The sequence below is a fragment of the Lutjanus erythropterus genome, chromosome 18 (assembly GCF_056507025.1).
Source record: "Lutjanus erythropterus isolate fLutEry1 chromosome 18, fLutEry1.hap2, whole genome shotgun sequence".
NCBI lineage: Eukaryota > Metazoa > Chordata > Actinopteri > Lutjaniformes > Lutjanidae > Lutjanus > Lutjanus erythropterus.
The window spans coordinates 28,404,195-28,420,968 of NC_139334.1; the positions used below are offsets into that span (position 1 = coordinate 28,404,195).

General features: G+C 39.6%; 1 protein-coding gene across 15 annotated transcripts in view; it reads left to right on the plus strand.

Moving 5' to 3' along the window:
* The window catches only part of mark3a (MAP/microtubule affinity-regulating kinase 3a), a 75,788-nt gene that overhangs the window by 23,389 nt on the left and 35,625 nt on the right, over window positions 1–16,774 (plus strand). For 11 of the 15 annotated variants that reach the window (XR_014772263.1, XM_084741818.1, XM_084741819.1 and 8 more), the window contains exons 5-9: window positions 1,936–2,001; window positions 7,372–7,442; window positions 9,959–10,015; window positions 12,960–13,196; window positions 14,169–14,309. Coding sequence is in view for 14 of the 15 variants with exons in the window: in XM_084741818.1 (XP_084597944.1) it covers window positions 1,936–2,001; window positions 7,372–7,442; window positions 9,959–10,015; window positions 12,960–13,196; window positions 14,169–14,309 (572 nt within the window). In the remaining variant the exon portion in view is untranslated. The remainder of the gene's footprint in view (window positions 1–1,935; window positions 2,002–7,371; window positions 7,443–9,958; window positions 10,016–12,959; window positions 13,197–14,168; window positions 14,310–16,774) is intronic. The other 4 variants (XM_084741823.1, XM_084741810.1, XM_084741813.1 and 1 more) reach the window with 1 other exon arrangement.

A 16,774-nucleotide genomic window follows, 5' to 3' on the forward strand; every position in this document is an offset into this window, starting at 1 on the left:
ATATCACATGAGGCAAGAACAAATATATTAATATCAATGTTATTAATAATACATAATACATTATTTATAATTGGGATTTGAAATTATTGCTAAATTTGAATACTTGCAAAAAAAAAGTAAAATAATAGGTTCAAGCATCAATGCAGGTAGGGGTTGGGGTTAGACTACTTTCCTGCAATGCACAGGCTGTAAAGATGCCATGATGGCAGCTCATATTTTGGCTCGACAAACGCCATCAGCTCATGGAAGCCCTCTCCTTCCTCAAAGCTGAATGGGATCGTGATGAGCTGGCTAATCTTCTCTGCCCTGGCAAATGGCAAATGCCAGACTGCCTGTTATCTGTCCCTGCTGCTTTCTCCTTGTGCTTAATGTGCAGATGGTTAACCACTGAACTAGGCCTTTAAGAGCCTAGGCCTTTGATATTTTTTTAGATTTTAATGTTATATAGTAACATAGGTGGCATTGTGCCTGTGGTGTTTGCACAGCCACAGATAACGTTCAACATTTTCAGTCAGTTATTACTTCATCTGTCATTTTCGCTCAGCTGTATGGATCTGTGCATCTATGCATCTAAAGTGTAAACTTTTAATATAGAACAGGGTCAGTTTATATTTGCATGTATTTTATATAAGCATGCGACCATTCATGTCCATCGCTAATTCATACAGCGTACAATATTTCGAAAGAAAATGCCTACAATGTGGTGCACAAATGATAGAAATAGACAAAAAACATTTAGAACATTGTTGAAAGGATTTTATTTTGAAGAAAGAGATCAATAAAAGATTGATTTAAATGCTGATCAAATTAACAGTAAATAAAACATTGGACGGGAGACTAAGAGAACCCTAGTGGATAAATTGTTATAACGCATGTCACATAACCACAATGTCCACAGGTTGATTCCAGGACCTTTGTTGCATGTCGTGTTTGTCCCTCTCTCTCTCGTTGTTTCCTGTCTCGGCGTCAGTGTCAGTGGTCCAATAAAGGCAAAAATGCTGAAAAAGAGTTATAAAAAATATTGTGAGTTTAAAATATGAAAGTCTCCAGGTAAAAGCAGGTTTGAAAAGATACATTTTCAGTTTTAAAAGTTGTAACACAGAGAGGCTGCAAATTAGAAAAAAATTGGAATAATTACCTCTATGAAAATTGATAATTCTAGTAGTTGCTAATTATTTTCAATTAGCTAAGCAGTTCAGCTTTATTTGTGTCCAAAGGGACTCTGAAAAGTCAAATCAAAGCTCTGAAATGTCTTCTCTCTTTTTTCAGCCGTTCATAAACTTATTTGCACAGCATACGCACACACAGATATACATCAGCGCGCAGCACACGCACTCGTGAACACACACATGCATGTGTCATAAAACAGACAAGCCTGCCATGGTGCGCTTGGTTTTGGAGATGGGATTCCCCGCTAATTACTTTTAATTTCCCTTCTCCACGCTCCATGATTTGCTCTGCAGAAATGTGATTATAATTACCAGGGTGTGATAGTAAGCACCAGCCCGTACACTCTCCATCTCTACCTCCCTGCTCCCTCTCATTGTCTTCCATCCCACCTTGTCTATATTTAGCAGTGCAGTCCTCAGCCGCTCATCACACAGTCTTTTATATCTCTGAGCTCAACACACTGCAGTACAAAAAAAAAAAAAAAAAAAAAAGGAAACAGCTTTTGGACTGTACTGTAAATATTGAGTGCTGCTAAGCTCGGCTCGATGCTGTGCTTACATGGTCACGACACGCAGACACACACACACACACACCCTAACACACACGCACCGAGCCGCATGACTTCACTTTTCCCCTCAACTCTCTCTAGGTGTCTGTTTGTGTCCACGAATTCATTACCGTCTCTGTCTGTACCTCCGCCATCTTTAGACATAATTGAATTTATAATTTCCCCTCTCTCTGTCTGTGTCTCTCTCCCTTCTGTAGTCAAGCTTTTTGAAGTGATTGAGACGGACAGGACGCTCTACCTGGTGATGGAGTACGCCAGTGGAGGTGAGACAGAAATACGATTCTCAATGTTTTGTTGCTTTAAAAACCATCAAAACCATCTACCTCCAGTGTGTTGTTTTTTTTATGATTTCATAAATCCAAGAAATTTGAGAATTTCCTCGACCCAAAGAGGAACCTGCCACCCTCACACTCAAGTGTAAACATGAATCAACTGATTGTATTTGCACCTGCATTCATAACAACACAGGTAGACTGTAAAACAAAAGTGCAAACCTCAAACGTGTCTCGACTGCTGCTGCACAAAAGACCAGATATAGTCTGCACACCACGTGCTGCTCCCAGGGTCCCAAGTATGATTTATTAACACCAAATGTGATAAATGTGCACGTTAATAATTAATACACATCAGGAGTAGCATATAGTGTGCAGACTCTACTTCAGTCTGAAAGAACAAATGTAGAAGAACACATATCTGAGTAAATCTCTAGTGTTGTACTTACAGTTTTACCGTTAACAAAATTTGAATTACTGCATCAAAAGAGATGGCTCACAGTGATGACGTATACTTACAGAAAATATGGACACGAAGTTGTGTCCATTACTTGAGCAAATTGTAGGTTAACGCTTGATGTTATGGGTAACTTATTTCTGAATATCCTAAATATCTTTTATAGTATTTACAGAAGATTACTGCACAAATAAATCCGAATGAATAAGAACAAAAGATGAAGAAGTTTATTTAACAAAGTGCTTCACAAAAGCATTGTACAAGATAGAAGTGGAACCAACTAAAACATAATAACAATAAGTACTTAAGTGCTTAAAATGCAAACCTTTTGCATATAAGTTACCAATACTCTGATGCCTTTTCAATTTTTGCATGCAAAAGAGTGTATACGCTGGAAATTGGAAAAAAGGGCCTCTGTCTGTTTATCTCTGTGCCCCCAACAACTGATATTTACATAACAGTAGTGGTTCAATATGCATGAATCTGCATATTCTTTTGGATAATCTTTTCAAAATTTTTTGGTTAAAACTACATTTGGCTTGAAATTTGACTATTGACTCTCTCTTTTACCTATAATCAGTGTGTAAGTTCTTGAAACCAAAACTTAAGACATCATTGGAAAATTACTTGTAACATAAGATCCATAAAATAAAGATTAAGCAAACATAGTTTCTAAAAATGTGAGAAACTTTGAATCTGGTTTCCTGATATCAGACAGAATTGTCAACTCCTTACACTCAGGTTTCATCTTCAGTCTGACATTGCCTACACTCTGATTGATTTCTGTGGTGGTGGAGGATTTGGATTTCTCTAACCAGTCACCAAAGACACACATACTCACCTGAATCTAATATCATTCTAAGTTTGACACTGATGTGTAGTTTTGCCAACAAACTAGTTTTACCAGGATTTTAACAGTGGAGTGAAGAGAAGAGAAAAGCATCTGTAGCAGCGTTTATCTTGTCTGTAGTGGTCACCATTATTTTTACTCCTTGTTGGTTTTGGTGCACAGTTTGACACGGCTCCTCAACGGCTTTAGTCCCACCCGTGGTACAGATTTCTAATCATTAGTCTCCCCGCGGTGCTCACTGGATCGATTGTTTTTTCAACCAAGAGGCCGCTGTTTCTGTCCTAATGCCAGATGATCAGATCGGTCAACTTGGTGGAGAGGGCGGATTCAAACACCTGGATCCAGGCAGTGAAACCAGAGGGAGGGGCTCTACAATACAGTATGTCAATGCAGAGACATAAAAAAGTCTGAGGCAAGCCAGAGCAGGAAAAACACGTTCGTTAACTCCCATCCAGCTTGATGGCTTCTGCATGTTAACATCTGGATTTTCACTAAGTTAATGTGCTCACCATCACCCCGGTGTGAACACACCTCCTACACTTACCTCACACCTGGTTGTGAATGAATCTTTCTTTTCATGTGGAGTGTGTAAAGGTAAATTTAACATCATACAAATAAGTGGCTTTGTGTTGCAGGTAATAAAAAAAAGAATAGAGTGATGCTCATTAACCAAGACAAATGTAAGAAGAAACATTTCAAGGAAGTGTCCAATGATGAACTAATATGTAAAAAGACTGGGATCTGCATTTATCACTTGCCCACTTGTGTCAGACTGTCCATATTTATAGCTTTGCAGCCCCCCAACAGATTACAACAAATCAGAAAAAATAAAGAAATATTAGATTTTTCTCCAGCGTCCGTCTACCAGTTCCCCTTAATTTCTCATTAAATGCAGCATCACACACACACACACACACACACACACACACACACACACACAGGACCTAAAAGGCACATCTTGTCATTGATTTCTTGGAAAGGTCATGTTCGGACTACTGAGCCAAGCGGACACGACAAATTGTGAAGATCTGCTCGCTGAGGAGCAAATCACATTACCACTGCGATGGGAGCTCTGATCATAGTCCAATTGCATTAGATCTTAATGAAGTAAATCTAATATTTCTCTCAGTTTGGGATCGGTTTTTTTCTTGGAATTCTTGAAGAATTTCAAGGCAACCCCTCAGCTCTGTCTGCAGCACAGCAGACCACCTCCTCCCCTTGATCCTTGGATCTCTGCAGGAACTTGTGCATTTCAGTCACAGATGATGAAATTAGTTACACGAAGGATATTGAAAATACAAACTCGGTGGATGGAAGGAAATGTTCTTGGTGGCCTACAAATTGTAGGAGGAGACGGCATATGCAGCGGCATGCGGTCGCCAGAGAAAAGGCGCTGGGCACCTGTAGTTGAAAATCTCAACTTTTTGTAAAGACGCTCGTGTCACTGCTGTTGCTTCTTTTCAGGAGACACCAAGACCTGAGCTTTATGTCAAAGAGAAACTGTCCTGACGGAGACAGAAAAGCCCATTTGTAGGAGCCAATCAGCCAGACACTGATTGTAATCTTGTTTTTTTTACTAAAGCCCAACCGATACATCTTAATTCAGATTTGATATGTACACGTTTTGCTCAATTTGTGTTAATTGTGTACTCAGCATTCTATTAATGTAGTGTTAAGTTGACTATCTAGCTATAAATGACCTGGCTAATGACAATCATAATGTCAAACCTGTATATAACAGTGTTTTCTCACCACATAAGGGCTTCATCCCACCACTTTTCTGTCAGAATAAAACACTATATGGACACGAAGGGGCCTAAAGGAGCAAGTATCATGATTTATTCTGACAGAGAAAGTGGTAGCTGGAAGCTATATTGCACTCCTGCATCATCTTTGATTTTACTGGAAGAGACTTTTCTTTGTCCAGACCAAATAATGTTTTTTAGGGGTGACTGTCAGTCTGTGTTCCTCCACAGAAACTGAAATATCTCAACACCTAGTGGACAGATTGACATGGAGTTTGGTTCAGACATTAATGTTCATTCATGTTGCACTTCAGGATGAATTGAACCCACTTGAACCCCTTGTAGGAAAAGCTGAGGCTGATTGGATTGTCATTATTTTTGAAGGTGTTTTGATTAAAAAAAAAAAAAAGAACTCATGATGGTACTAGATGAAAAGGTAAGGGAAAATTCACCACTTTTAATGTGGATGTCCAGTCAGTGTTGATGTCATATGTCATTAGTTGAGGTGCTATAATGGCCAAGAAATTCAAATTTTCCAGCCTACATATACCAGGATGCATTGCATATGAGCTCCTGACACCCCTGTCCATGTTCCAGTGTATCACCACCCTAGCTTATAGCTATCAGTTTGTTGGCCAAAATATATTGTTAGGTGACAAGAATAGTCATCTAACATGCCCCCCGGCTGCCCAGAGGAGGAAACTAGAAATCCGAGCTGCAATAGCCGGTGGTTCTTCCTTAACACCAATGACATTGTTTGACATGACTGGATACAGGAAGAACAACAGCTTTTGCCGAGAACCCAGATTTCGCAGTCAACATACCAGCTGTCAAGAGTTAACTCTTCTAATTAAAACATTTACCATCAACACTCATCAGCATGGAAGCCCCTTTTCACCACTGAAACAAAAAAATATCCTCATGGAAAGTCATTATTATGTGATTAAAATTATTATGAGATTTAATTTTCCCATTAAAAAAAGCATATACCATATACCTTCAAAACTAATAGCAGTCAATCAGCTGTACTTTATTTTGATGCTAATAAGTAAATTTGAGCATGCTGACACACTAACATGGTAAACATTATATAACTTGTATGTTAGCATTGTCAATAAGTATGTTAGCATGCTGGTATTAGCATTAAGCTCAAGGCCCCACCTGAAGTAAAGCATTACAGAGACGCTAACATGCCTGTAGAAACTTGTTAGGCAACAGCCTCCTGACCCTTTTTCCTAGTTTATAGTCTGATAAGATTTCCCGCTATCATTTGAGCTTGTGTCTTTGAACTCTCTTCAGTGAACAAATTTGTTTGTGCATCTCTTTGGCTGAAATGTACAACTTTCAGGAGATATCTGTTCAGAACCGTGTTAGTGTAATTGTGGTGGATCGGGGCTAATTTCATTCAAACATGGGCGATCTGTGGGGCATTGTGGATCAAGAAGTTGCTTCATCATTATTGAATTAGTCAGTTAATGTCCTGCTGCCAGAGTTTCAACTTCCTGTTTCACATTTGCACGTGATCTAAATCTTTGATTTCTACAGCGCGATTCCAATTTTCTTGCTTCTTTACAGTTTTGTGCCCTACTCTCATCCCCGTGTACAGCACATGTTGTGCCCTTTAGCTCTGACATTACAGGTGTTAGTCGGCATATTCTGTCTTTGGCAGTTGAGTCAGAGAGCGGCGGTGAATTGTTGCCTTTCTCGAGCTCTGAAGTATAGAAACGTACACTCTGACCGCCTCTGCAGGTCACCACTGAGAGAGTGGGAGGGCTTCGAGGATTCAGGAAAAAGTGGGGGAGGCATTTTGTTGCTTGTTATTTTGTTTAGTTCCTCTTTTTGCCTTGGTGTGGACACACACATGCACACACAAACACACGAGCCAGCCACTCGAGTTCAATTAGCACACGAGCGAGCGTAGTCACGTTTTGGCTGCAAGTGTGCAGAAGTGTGGGCCGAGGGAAGGGAAGGGTCTGCTGCTGGAGCCGAGCTCGGCAGCAGCTTTGTGCCTCCAGGAGAGGCTCAGTGTGGAGGAAGCAGCACCGTGCTCGCCTCAATATGGTCAAGAAACACCCTCCAACCATGCACATGGGTGCCGGTGTGGGCCAGCTGCGAAGAAAAGTTCATCCTGAAGTCATTTTTATAAGCTTATTTTTAAAAGTTGTGATTCACTTTTTTTCTCTCTCTCTGCCTTCTTTGCTTCTTCTGTTTTTTTCCTCTGACTTCTCATTCATTGCTTTCTGTCACTGCCTCTGTCTGCCACACACTTTGTCATTCCCTAATTCTCTCTCTTTGTGTCTCTTTTGCAGGAGAGGTCTTCGACTACCTGGTTGCACATGGAAGAATGAAGGAAAAAGAGGCCAGGGCTAAATTTAGACAGGTACCCAGCTTTCTCCCCCTGCAGTGTTCTGGTTTCACACCTCTGCTCCCGCCTCTGCCTCAGACAGGTCGCTGTCCTCTGTCCTGCTTCTGGGACAGCAGTCTAAAGACTGATGAGAAATGTCCAAACCTGCATCTTTCCCCATCAATTACCTCTCAAAGACTGTCACAAACAGTCCAAAGTCATTGAGTGTTGTTGACTGTAGCAAACTGGGTACAAACTGTGTTTATTCATTGCAAAGCTTCCTATTAAACATAAAACAAACATTACTTATCGCAAATCAAGACCTTTCTTCTGTAAGCAGCTACATGTCACTGAGGCATGAAAACATGAATTCACATCACAAAAAGAAAGCCAAAATGTGTTAGATTTTGTCCTAGTGTGCTAAAAACCTCTTGTCTGAGTTGTATTTCTGAACATGTCTGCAGCTTGACTCAAAACTGTGTCATAAAGAAGTAGTCAGCACTTGAACGTATAGTCGCATTACACATCCAGCCTGAGGATTTTTGCTCCCACTCATTTCAGTTGAAACCTACATGAATTCAAGCATACATTTTCTGTTTTGGTGCGATCTGCAGTCAGCCAAGGTGAACTCTCAGCTCGCAGCTCAACTTTGTTCAACTTTGAGTGTACAGATGTGCACAGTCAACCAATAGAAACAGTGATTCACTGTGTATGACAGGCGTCATTGACATATTTAGTGCAGTATTATTCTGGAGTACAAACTGCAACATGAGGCATTTATGGACTGGAGGAACTTTCGTAGTTCTAAAAACAGTTGAAAGTCACCCACCTTTATTGTGTCCACACTGCAAGAACTGGCAACCTCTGGTCTTAGAGTGCTATTTTGAGGCACTTTTGTAGCTCCTACTTCAAAATAGGCACTCCAGCATGATAGGAACCTTGAGTGACGATAGTGATTGGTGAAAACATGCTGCCAATGCAGCACTGGCAACCCTCATTTTTAAAATACCTGCATAAAAGAAAAGGGACAATATGCAGTCTCGCAGCCCACACAACACAACCCATGAGATAACTTCATGGATTAACATACTTATTTTGATCAAAGCCATGATCTTTATGTAAAGGTAACCAAACTGTGATTGTTTCGAGGGTGTGTCATGTAGTACTGGCCGTCCACAGATAGACCTATTTGGTGTAAAGTGTTGCTGTATGTCCCAGAGAAATGATGTTGTATTCCGCAATTCTTTGGAAACCTTTTAACAGATTCAGCTACATTTATGTCAGCTTAAAAAAAGCAACTCAATAATGATTCAACAATTTTATGACCGAACTCCTTTAGACATTTTTTAACATAGACCTGCTGTGAGAATTTCAAAATAAAGGCATATCTTAAAGATGGAGATATAGATTGATATTTTCACTTTGCATCGATCATAGTGGATTGTTGACCAATGAATCAATATATCCAGCCCAGATCAATATGCCCTATTTATTACCCACATCAAAACCAAGATGTATCCAATTTCGTCTTAATGTGACTGTACTTTTAGCTCCTGAAAACTGGGTTAGTTTTTCTGATATAAAAGTTTTCCTTCTTAAACAACTTTAAACATTCATGAATCAAAGTTTAAGTTGAGTTAAAATCATCATTAGGTATAATTTATTAAGAGTTTAACTCTCAAAAACTGCTTCATCAAGACTGTGTGGCAGTTTGATCAGATTTTATTGACGGTGGCCTGGCTGCATAAGCAAACAGCCCCACATCTGTCGTCAGATTCAGAGGTCACCAGATCCTGATTGCTACTTAGAAGAACGTGACGTCAGCCTTTTCCAACCACTTTAACCAAGTGAAAAGAAAGGAAAAAAACAAAAACACCTCTAAAAGAAATCTCACTCTTGAATAACAAAAAAGACTGAAATTTAGCAGAGCATTTTTGTGTTTGTGTTGGACAACATCGGGGGGGGAAAAGTTTTAAGGATTGCAGCTGTGGTTTGTGCAGTAACAAACAGATGTTTAGCTAAAACATGTTCAGAGTGATTACTGAATAAAAATTTACTTTAAGTTTAGCTGTTGTACTTTTTAAACTTTATGCAGCAGTGTCGATTTGGAAATATGGTCTCCAACAAAGAAGTGAATTTTTCAGTCACAGTACTGTTTTTACATTTACAGTTTACCACCACACTGAACATGTTGTCCAATTTGATTTGGAGCTGAAGATGCAAAAACCTGAAAAATGGTACATTTTTAAATGTAGGAAGCCTGTTTGCCCTAATGCAACTCAGCCTTTCTGTACCGTTCGTGCAGGCTATTATCTGGTCTGTGAGATGGATGAATGTACAGTAGTTTCACTGCACAGAGGAAACCTGCTCTCTCTCTCACCCTCCTGGTGTCTTGAAGCCCCACCTGTGTTATGTTTTATCTTTCCTGTCAGTGTCGACCACATCTCCTCCTCCTCCTCCTCCTCTACCACATCCTTTATCACAGTCTGAGAGCAGAACACCAGACATTTAACTAAACTCTGCTTGTCTCTCTTTTTTTCCCCCCCGTGCAGATTGTATCGGCGGTGCAGTACTGCCACCAGAAGCACATTGTTCACAGAGACCTCAAGGTGAGTTCAGAGAAGCCACACTGGCTGGTAGCAGAAAATCATCACAAAAAGAGGCAGAGGCAACTTTTTCTGCACCGAAAGTAGCTTGAGTCAACCAGAATGCAGTGCAGCCACATGACGGGTAGTTCAGAAGACCAAAGTGTGCAGCCATTATCATCAGCAGCATCACTGTGTTCTGTGAAATTCAGGCCTTTTGGGAAATGTAGGCAGTTATCAGCAATGGTGAAGGTCTAAACTTAAAAACAAGAAAACTGCAAATGATCTCAGCTCAGAACCCAAACAACACTGGCTTATTAAGAGTTAAAACATTTAGTTTGGATGATTTCTCTGTTACACAAACATGCATGTTTTGGCAAGGACAGACAATTAATTGATTAGTTGTCAACTATTAAAGTGATCGCCAACTATTTTGTTAATTGATTGTTTTGAGTCATTTGTTAAGAAAAAAAGTCTTTTGAGCTCTTTGACGGCAAACTTAATATCTTTGAGTTGTGGTATTGTCCAGAAAACAAATACTGTGAAAATAAGTTGTATTAACTTATAGTCTTATACAGTGTATTTGCCTTTGTTTTATTATATGTGGTTTATAGTTAATTTAATTTTATATTCTTTTTGGTTGTTTGTGTCTGGGTGCAATTTAAGTGCAATGGGGAGTCATGATTCCCCAAATCCATGATTCAGTTACTTTTGATTTTAAGCTTTGATTCGATTTTTGGATTTAAAACTTTTTTTTAATTTTGCACTGATATGCCATCGTTAGACTGTCAGGTTCTGATTTGTAAAGATCAACAAATCATTTGCATTATGCGCTGATAACTGTCATTTACATGTTCTCTAAAAAGATCTGTATGGTATCAACTGTGATATAAACAGTCACTGAGCTACACTGTGTGGTCTTTCTAGAAATGCTGGGAGATTCGCAGCTTCTGCCTTTCGATTCTTGAAATTGAAAACTCATTTTGATTGATTTTCGATTCAGTATTGAAATTGTGACACCCCTTTGCAGACCGAAAACCAAGAAATCTATTTGGTTGCACAAAATAACCTCTGTCTTCTATCGTGATGTAAAAGGGATGGTATAAAACAAAATGAATTTTCTTTTTGTAATTTCATTCAACTTACATAAATGATCAAACTAATCTCATTCACCCTTTAACCACTTTTCTGCTTGTTCTAACTCCCATCACCAGCTGCAGAAAACTTCAAACTTAAGATGGTAAATACGTGTTAGTGTTCATGTTAATCAGTAGTCCTGTGAAGAGTTGAAATTAGAGCGTCTCCACTGTTGAGGCTAATTACCCCTGACTCATATTGGATAGAAAGGTCACAGAGAAGGGAGCTGACGTCAGTGTTGCGTGTTTTATGACTCTCCTCTTACCTCCCATATCCCCACTGACTGACTCCAACACGGCACGTCTAATTTCAAAACACCGCATATGCTGCTCATTAGGCTCTCCTCTGCCCTTTTCTGACTTTCTCCTCAGCTGTACAACCACCTTAAAACGTATCATTACGCCACAGCCGCTCTGTAAACACACAAGTGGGCGGCCCTCTAAAGTGCTCACATGTTCTGCACCACATCACCTGCTGTAGTGTAAGTGGACCTCCTCCGTTTCGCAGCCGTGACGCGCTTTTACTTCTGCAACTATAAATATTGATGCTTCTGTATTTTTATCTCGCCGTCAGTGGGAGTCACTCGGCTAAGAGAAGCCTGTGTGTCTTTCTGCACGTCTAAACTGTTTCCTCTGTGGAGCTTCATGAATGATCCATGAGGACGGAGAAGTGAGAGCAGTCTCTCCTGCTTCTGCTCCATCCATGCAGCGTGGATACATGTGTGTTTGTCCCTGTGTGTAACAAGGGTGGGTGTCCGTATGTCACAGGTGTGACTGTGGAGAAGTATACCAGGTTAAATTTTAACCACCAAATGAAGCACGGTCGCCCAGGCTCGGAGCCGCTTTGCTCTTCTGAAGCAGTTTTGACTCTTGTGGCTTCAGCAGTGTCACCCAATGAGATTAAATGTGTTTTTTTTTTTTGTGTTTTTTTTTGCTGTTAATTTGAGCCACGGTGCAGCGAGTGTTGTTCACCCCTCATGTAGCTGAAAGCTTCTCAGGGTGGCGTTTCAGTCTTTTCTGTGCCATCTTTGCTTCAGCTTCCTAATTAGTCTTTCGCCTACAGCTGCATGTGAGCGCCGAGCAGATGTTTGAGTCCTCATTCATGTTTGAACACCGTCATTCACTCTTTTATTACATCAGACTTTTGCCAACTATTTTGCTAATCGATTAATTGTTTCCATTATTTTCCAAGGACATATGACAAACATTTGCTCCGGCTTCCTAATTGTGAGGATTTGCTGCTTTTCTTTGTCATGTGGGATTAAAAATGAAAAGCTTTTGAAGATGTCATTGTGGTCTCTGGGAAAATTGTGATGAGCATTTTTCAAGGAATGTTTTGTCATTTTATAGATTCAAATGATCAACTGATTAGCTGTGAAAATAATTAGCAGATTAATTTATCATGAAAATGATTGTTATAAAAATCAGACTCTATCAAACAGACCATGCTATGAACAGGGAAAAGTGCAAATGAAAAGATAAATTATCAGTGCGTAAAGGAACAGAAGATGTATTAGCAACTAATCATTCATTTGTTGTGCAAAAATGCCAGGTGAAGATTTGCTGCTTTAATTTGCTGCAAATAATAATTCCTCTCCTCAGATTCACTCCTAACCCTGTTAATCTTCAGTTTGAATCCAACAGTGATGTGAAACTGTACTCACTATACTTAACTATACAACACATAAAAGTAGCTTTGAGGAAAACTTTGCTCATCAGTTTAAAGCTGAAAAAAACTGAGTGAGCTCACACACAGAATATCAACTTGATAAAGGTTAAATAAAGTAAAGTTAAAGGCTCACAACCCCTGACCTTCACGTGTCTGTTCTCAGGCTGAGAACCTGCTCCTCGACGCAGACATGAACATCAAGATCGCAGACTTCGGCTTCAGCAACGAGTTCACTCTGGGCAACAAGCTGGATACGTTCTGCGGGTCTCCGCCATACGCGGCGCCGGAGCTTTTCCAGGGGAAGAAGTACGACGGGCCGGAGGTGGACGTGTGGAGTCTGGGGGTCATACTGTACACGCTGGTCAGCGGCTCGCTGCCTTTCGATGGACAGAACCTCAAGGTAGGATAGCATGGGTCTACAGACATTTTGATGCTGATGTTATTCATGTTATTCTTGGATTCAGTCACATTATGTTCACCACGCAAACCCTGTCAAACAGCTGTTTTGTTGTTTTTTTTACCTGTTATTTAGCTGCTGATTGTTGTGTTCACATCTATTTTTGGACTTCAACAGATGTCTTTCTGCCAGAATTATAAAATGTTAGGCTGAATCAGAAACAAAATTGTATATAAATATGTAATTAACCACAGCTGTAAGGTGCTGGAAAACATTGAAAATGCTTGAATTTGACTTTGGAAAAGGTTTCCTGTTTTGAACAGAAGTGATGTTGTGTTGTTGCACAGAAATGGCGTCGCAATACCATCTGAACCAGAGTTCACAGGGGAGCTTCCCAGCAGGCACTTCCTCTCAGGGAGTCCCCAGCGCTGTTTGGCCTGAAAATGCCTAATGTGTTTAAATTGCCAAATGTTCCGTTAATGTTGTAGACACTCACCACTACTCACAGTTGTGGTTAACTGGCTAAAATATCATTAGATTTGACTCTAGTTTTTGAGTCTGTCTGCTTTCATTAATCATTTCACAGCAAGAGTTTCTGTTTATATCTTATGTTTTTTTAGTTTTCTCCCAAATATGACTCAGGTTTACTACAGCAAAAAATTTACACCCATATCTTGAATTTTGATAATCAATTAATCAGTTTGACTAATTTTTTCAAGTTAAAAATTCTCAGATTTCAGCTTCTGAAAGGTGAATATTTTCTGGTTTCTTTACTTCTCTATGACAGAAAACTGAATATTTTTGGGTTGTGGACAAAGCAAGACATTTGAGGACGTCTTCTTGGACTTTAGGAAGCATTGAACAGTTTCTGACATTTTAAAACAAACAGCTATTAATCGATCAATTAATCAGCTTTGAAAAGAATAGTATTTGAGTGTTTTGCTGACGTCCTGGTCGTCGTTCTCCTTTCTGCAGGAGCTGCGGGAGCGTGTGCTCAGAGGGAAGTACCGCATCCCTTTCTACATGTCAACAGACTGCGAGAACCTCCTCAAACGCTTCCTGGTGCTCAACCCGGCCAAGCGGGGTACTCTCGAGGTGAGGGAGGACGCAGAAAATGTAAATATACCTCTCAATTCTTAGCACACTCCCCACAGCACGTCTGCACCATCGGAGAATGCCATCTATCCTCCACCTCTCCAACAACCCCTTCCTGCATCCCCCCCTGCATCATCTTCTCTGACACCCACGGTGTCCTGTTTTCAGTGTGCGCCCGGCCCACACTCTCCTCCTCCTTTCCGATGTTGTAACCATGAATAATGCATCGTCATTCTTGTGTTTGTACCAAAATTGTCTTTTTGTTCACTTCTCTGCCTTCATCTGCAAGTCGAGGGTACTTCAGCGTTCAGGGCAACACCGGTAAAACCAGCTAGTTGAGTTCAAGTGATGAGTCTCATTTAAAAGGGGGTTTGTTCATGAGTGAAACCAGGGCAGAATGAATCTCATTTCACAGCCAGTACCAAAATAGGTAATCAGCAAATGTAAAAATCATAATGGAGACGGTTTTTTTTTTTCACTATCAACAAAAATGTAGATGTTTATGCTGAACCTCTCAAAATAACCAACAATGAATTTAATTGTAATTTAAAGTAGTATCAGAAAAATAATATACATGTACAGTAATTTACTGAATGAAGATAATGGAGTATAAGTGCTGGTGTGTCACTGTGATCACATACAGAAACCCTGTGGATACTTCAGGTGCACTATGCATTTTCTGTCTCTTGAAGGGCTCATTGCATGGATGAAACATGGTCTCCTTGAAAAACAATCCAAGGCACACTGTAGGATTTGTGCAGAATTAAAATGCCTCAAATTTACATGGCAGTATGTACTTAAAATGACCAACATGTTCCTTCATCGTTGGCCATCTTAAATACATATTGCCATGAAAAATAAAAGTGGTTTAATTTAAAATGATTTAAAAAATATTTATAAGCATTTTCATTTATTTCCTCATTTAACTTATTGTGTTAATTCTCAAAAACACAATCAAACACAATACATGCAATTTTCCCCCTCAGTCTTTCTCCCCTCCAGTTAATTCCTCCCAAACACAGGAAAAAATCACTCAAATATCATCAAATATCAAATATCACACAAGCAGTATACACAAATTAGAAAAATTAAATGCAGAATGGCAAAGAAAAAAAACAGTTGAACAAGTTATAGGCTAAAAAAAGAAGAAGATTTAGACTGAGGGACTCTGAGACTTCAAATATTGTGTTCCAGTCATTTATCTGTTGTGTGTAGAGGCAAAACATGTGAATAAGATCTGGAGGAGAGTTGTGACACCTGTTGCACACGATGAACTTTTACTAACCCTGATTAAGGCCCGGTTCAAAAGTGAGTCTGGTTTTCTCATGTCAGGTTCTTTTTCCTGAATCCTCTTTGACTTTGACAGTGTCAGTGTCAGTAATTGAGCCGGTGATTTGATGCAATATAAAGATATAAATCTCGTTGCCTCTTTGTTCAGGATTTCATCATATACTGAGTTTAGTGGTGAAATAGGAAAATCAGGATTGTCAGAGTGTCACAACCTTGGATTATTTTTGAAGGAGACTTGATTTCTTTTCAAATTGAGATCACATCTCACACTTGCAATGAGCCCTTCACAAGATGACCTCTGTGAGCATTTAGATAATCATCATTCAGAGATCATCGTTATTGATGCATTAAGGCGTGAGCAGAATTTTTATCTTGTATTTGGTCAATGTGGATGTAATTTTAACTGATTAATATTGCTGGGTACTTAAGTCTCATGGGCTGTCGCCATCCACTTCTGCTAAAACGATCTTTAAACAATACATTTATGGTTATAGAAATCTTTCAGAAGCTGACATGTTTATACAGCATGTAAACTGAAATGTAGTGGAGTTAAAACACTTTTTAGTTCGGTCTAGTTTCAACATACACTAGCTGCAAAGATCAAGAGGAGCCAGAGTCCATGATTTCAGATAAGTCATGTGACTGTGATCATGATGCCACAAAGTCTCCAAAGAACCACTTTTAAGTATTTAGTAGAGTTGGATTTTGCACTTGACCATATTATGATTTGAATAATATTCTGATTAACTGTGCAGCTTAGTATGAAGAATAGTTTTATTGTGAGACCAACTGGTTTTGGCTTGTGGCCTGTTACTGGTGGTAAAGTCCTGACACATACAACTTCAACATTTTTAACTGCAAATCATTATTTCAGTGATTCATAGCCAGATAATAGTAGAAATATTTAGACATTTCTTTTCACCTGGAGCGTCTGCTGAGATTAAAATAGCCGTGTTTGATGTCAGAGGCAGAGCGGATGGAGAGAGAATTGTTCCACAGATCAATCAGAGTGCTGATCACATTGTCAGAAAAGTGTTAATAATCATTTTTTTGAGCTGTAATCATGCAGCCCCACCTGACACCCAGCAGTATTTCATTAACATATAAAACATCTCTTCTTTTCTGGAGTATTTTTGGCACGTGAACTCTAAACTGGATCAGGTTTAAAGGCAGTCTTGTGTTTTTTAAATGGGCCA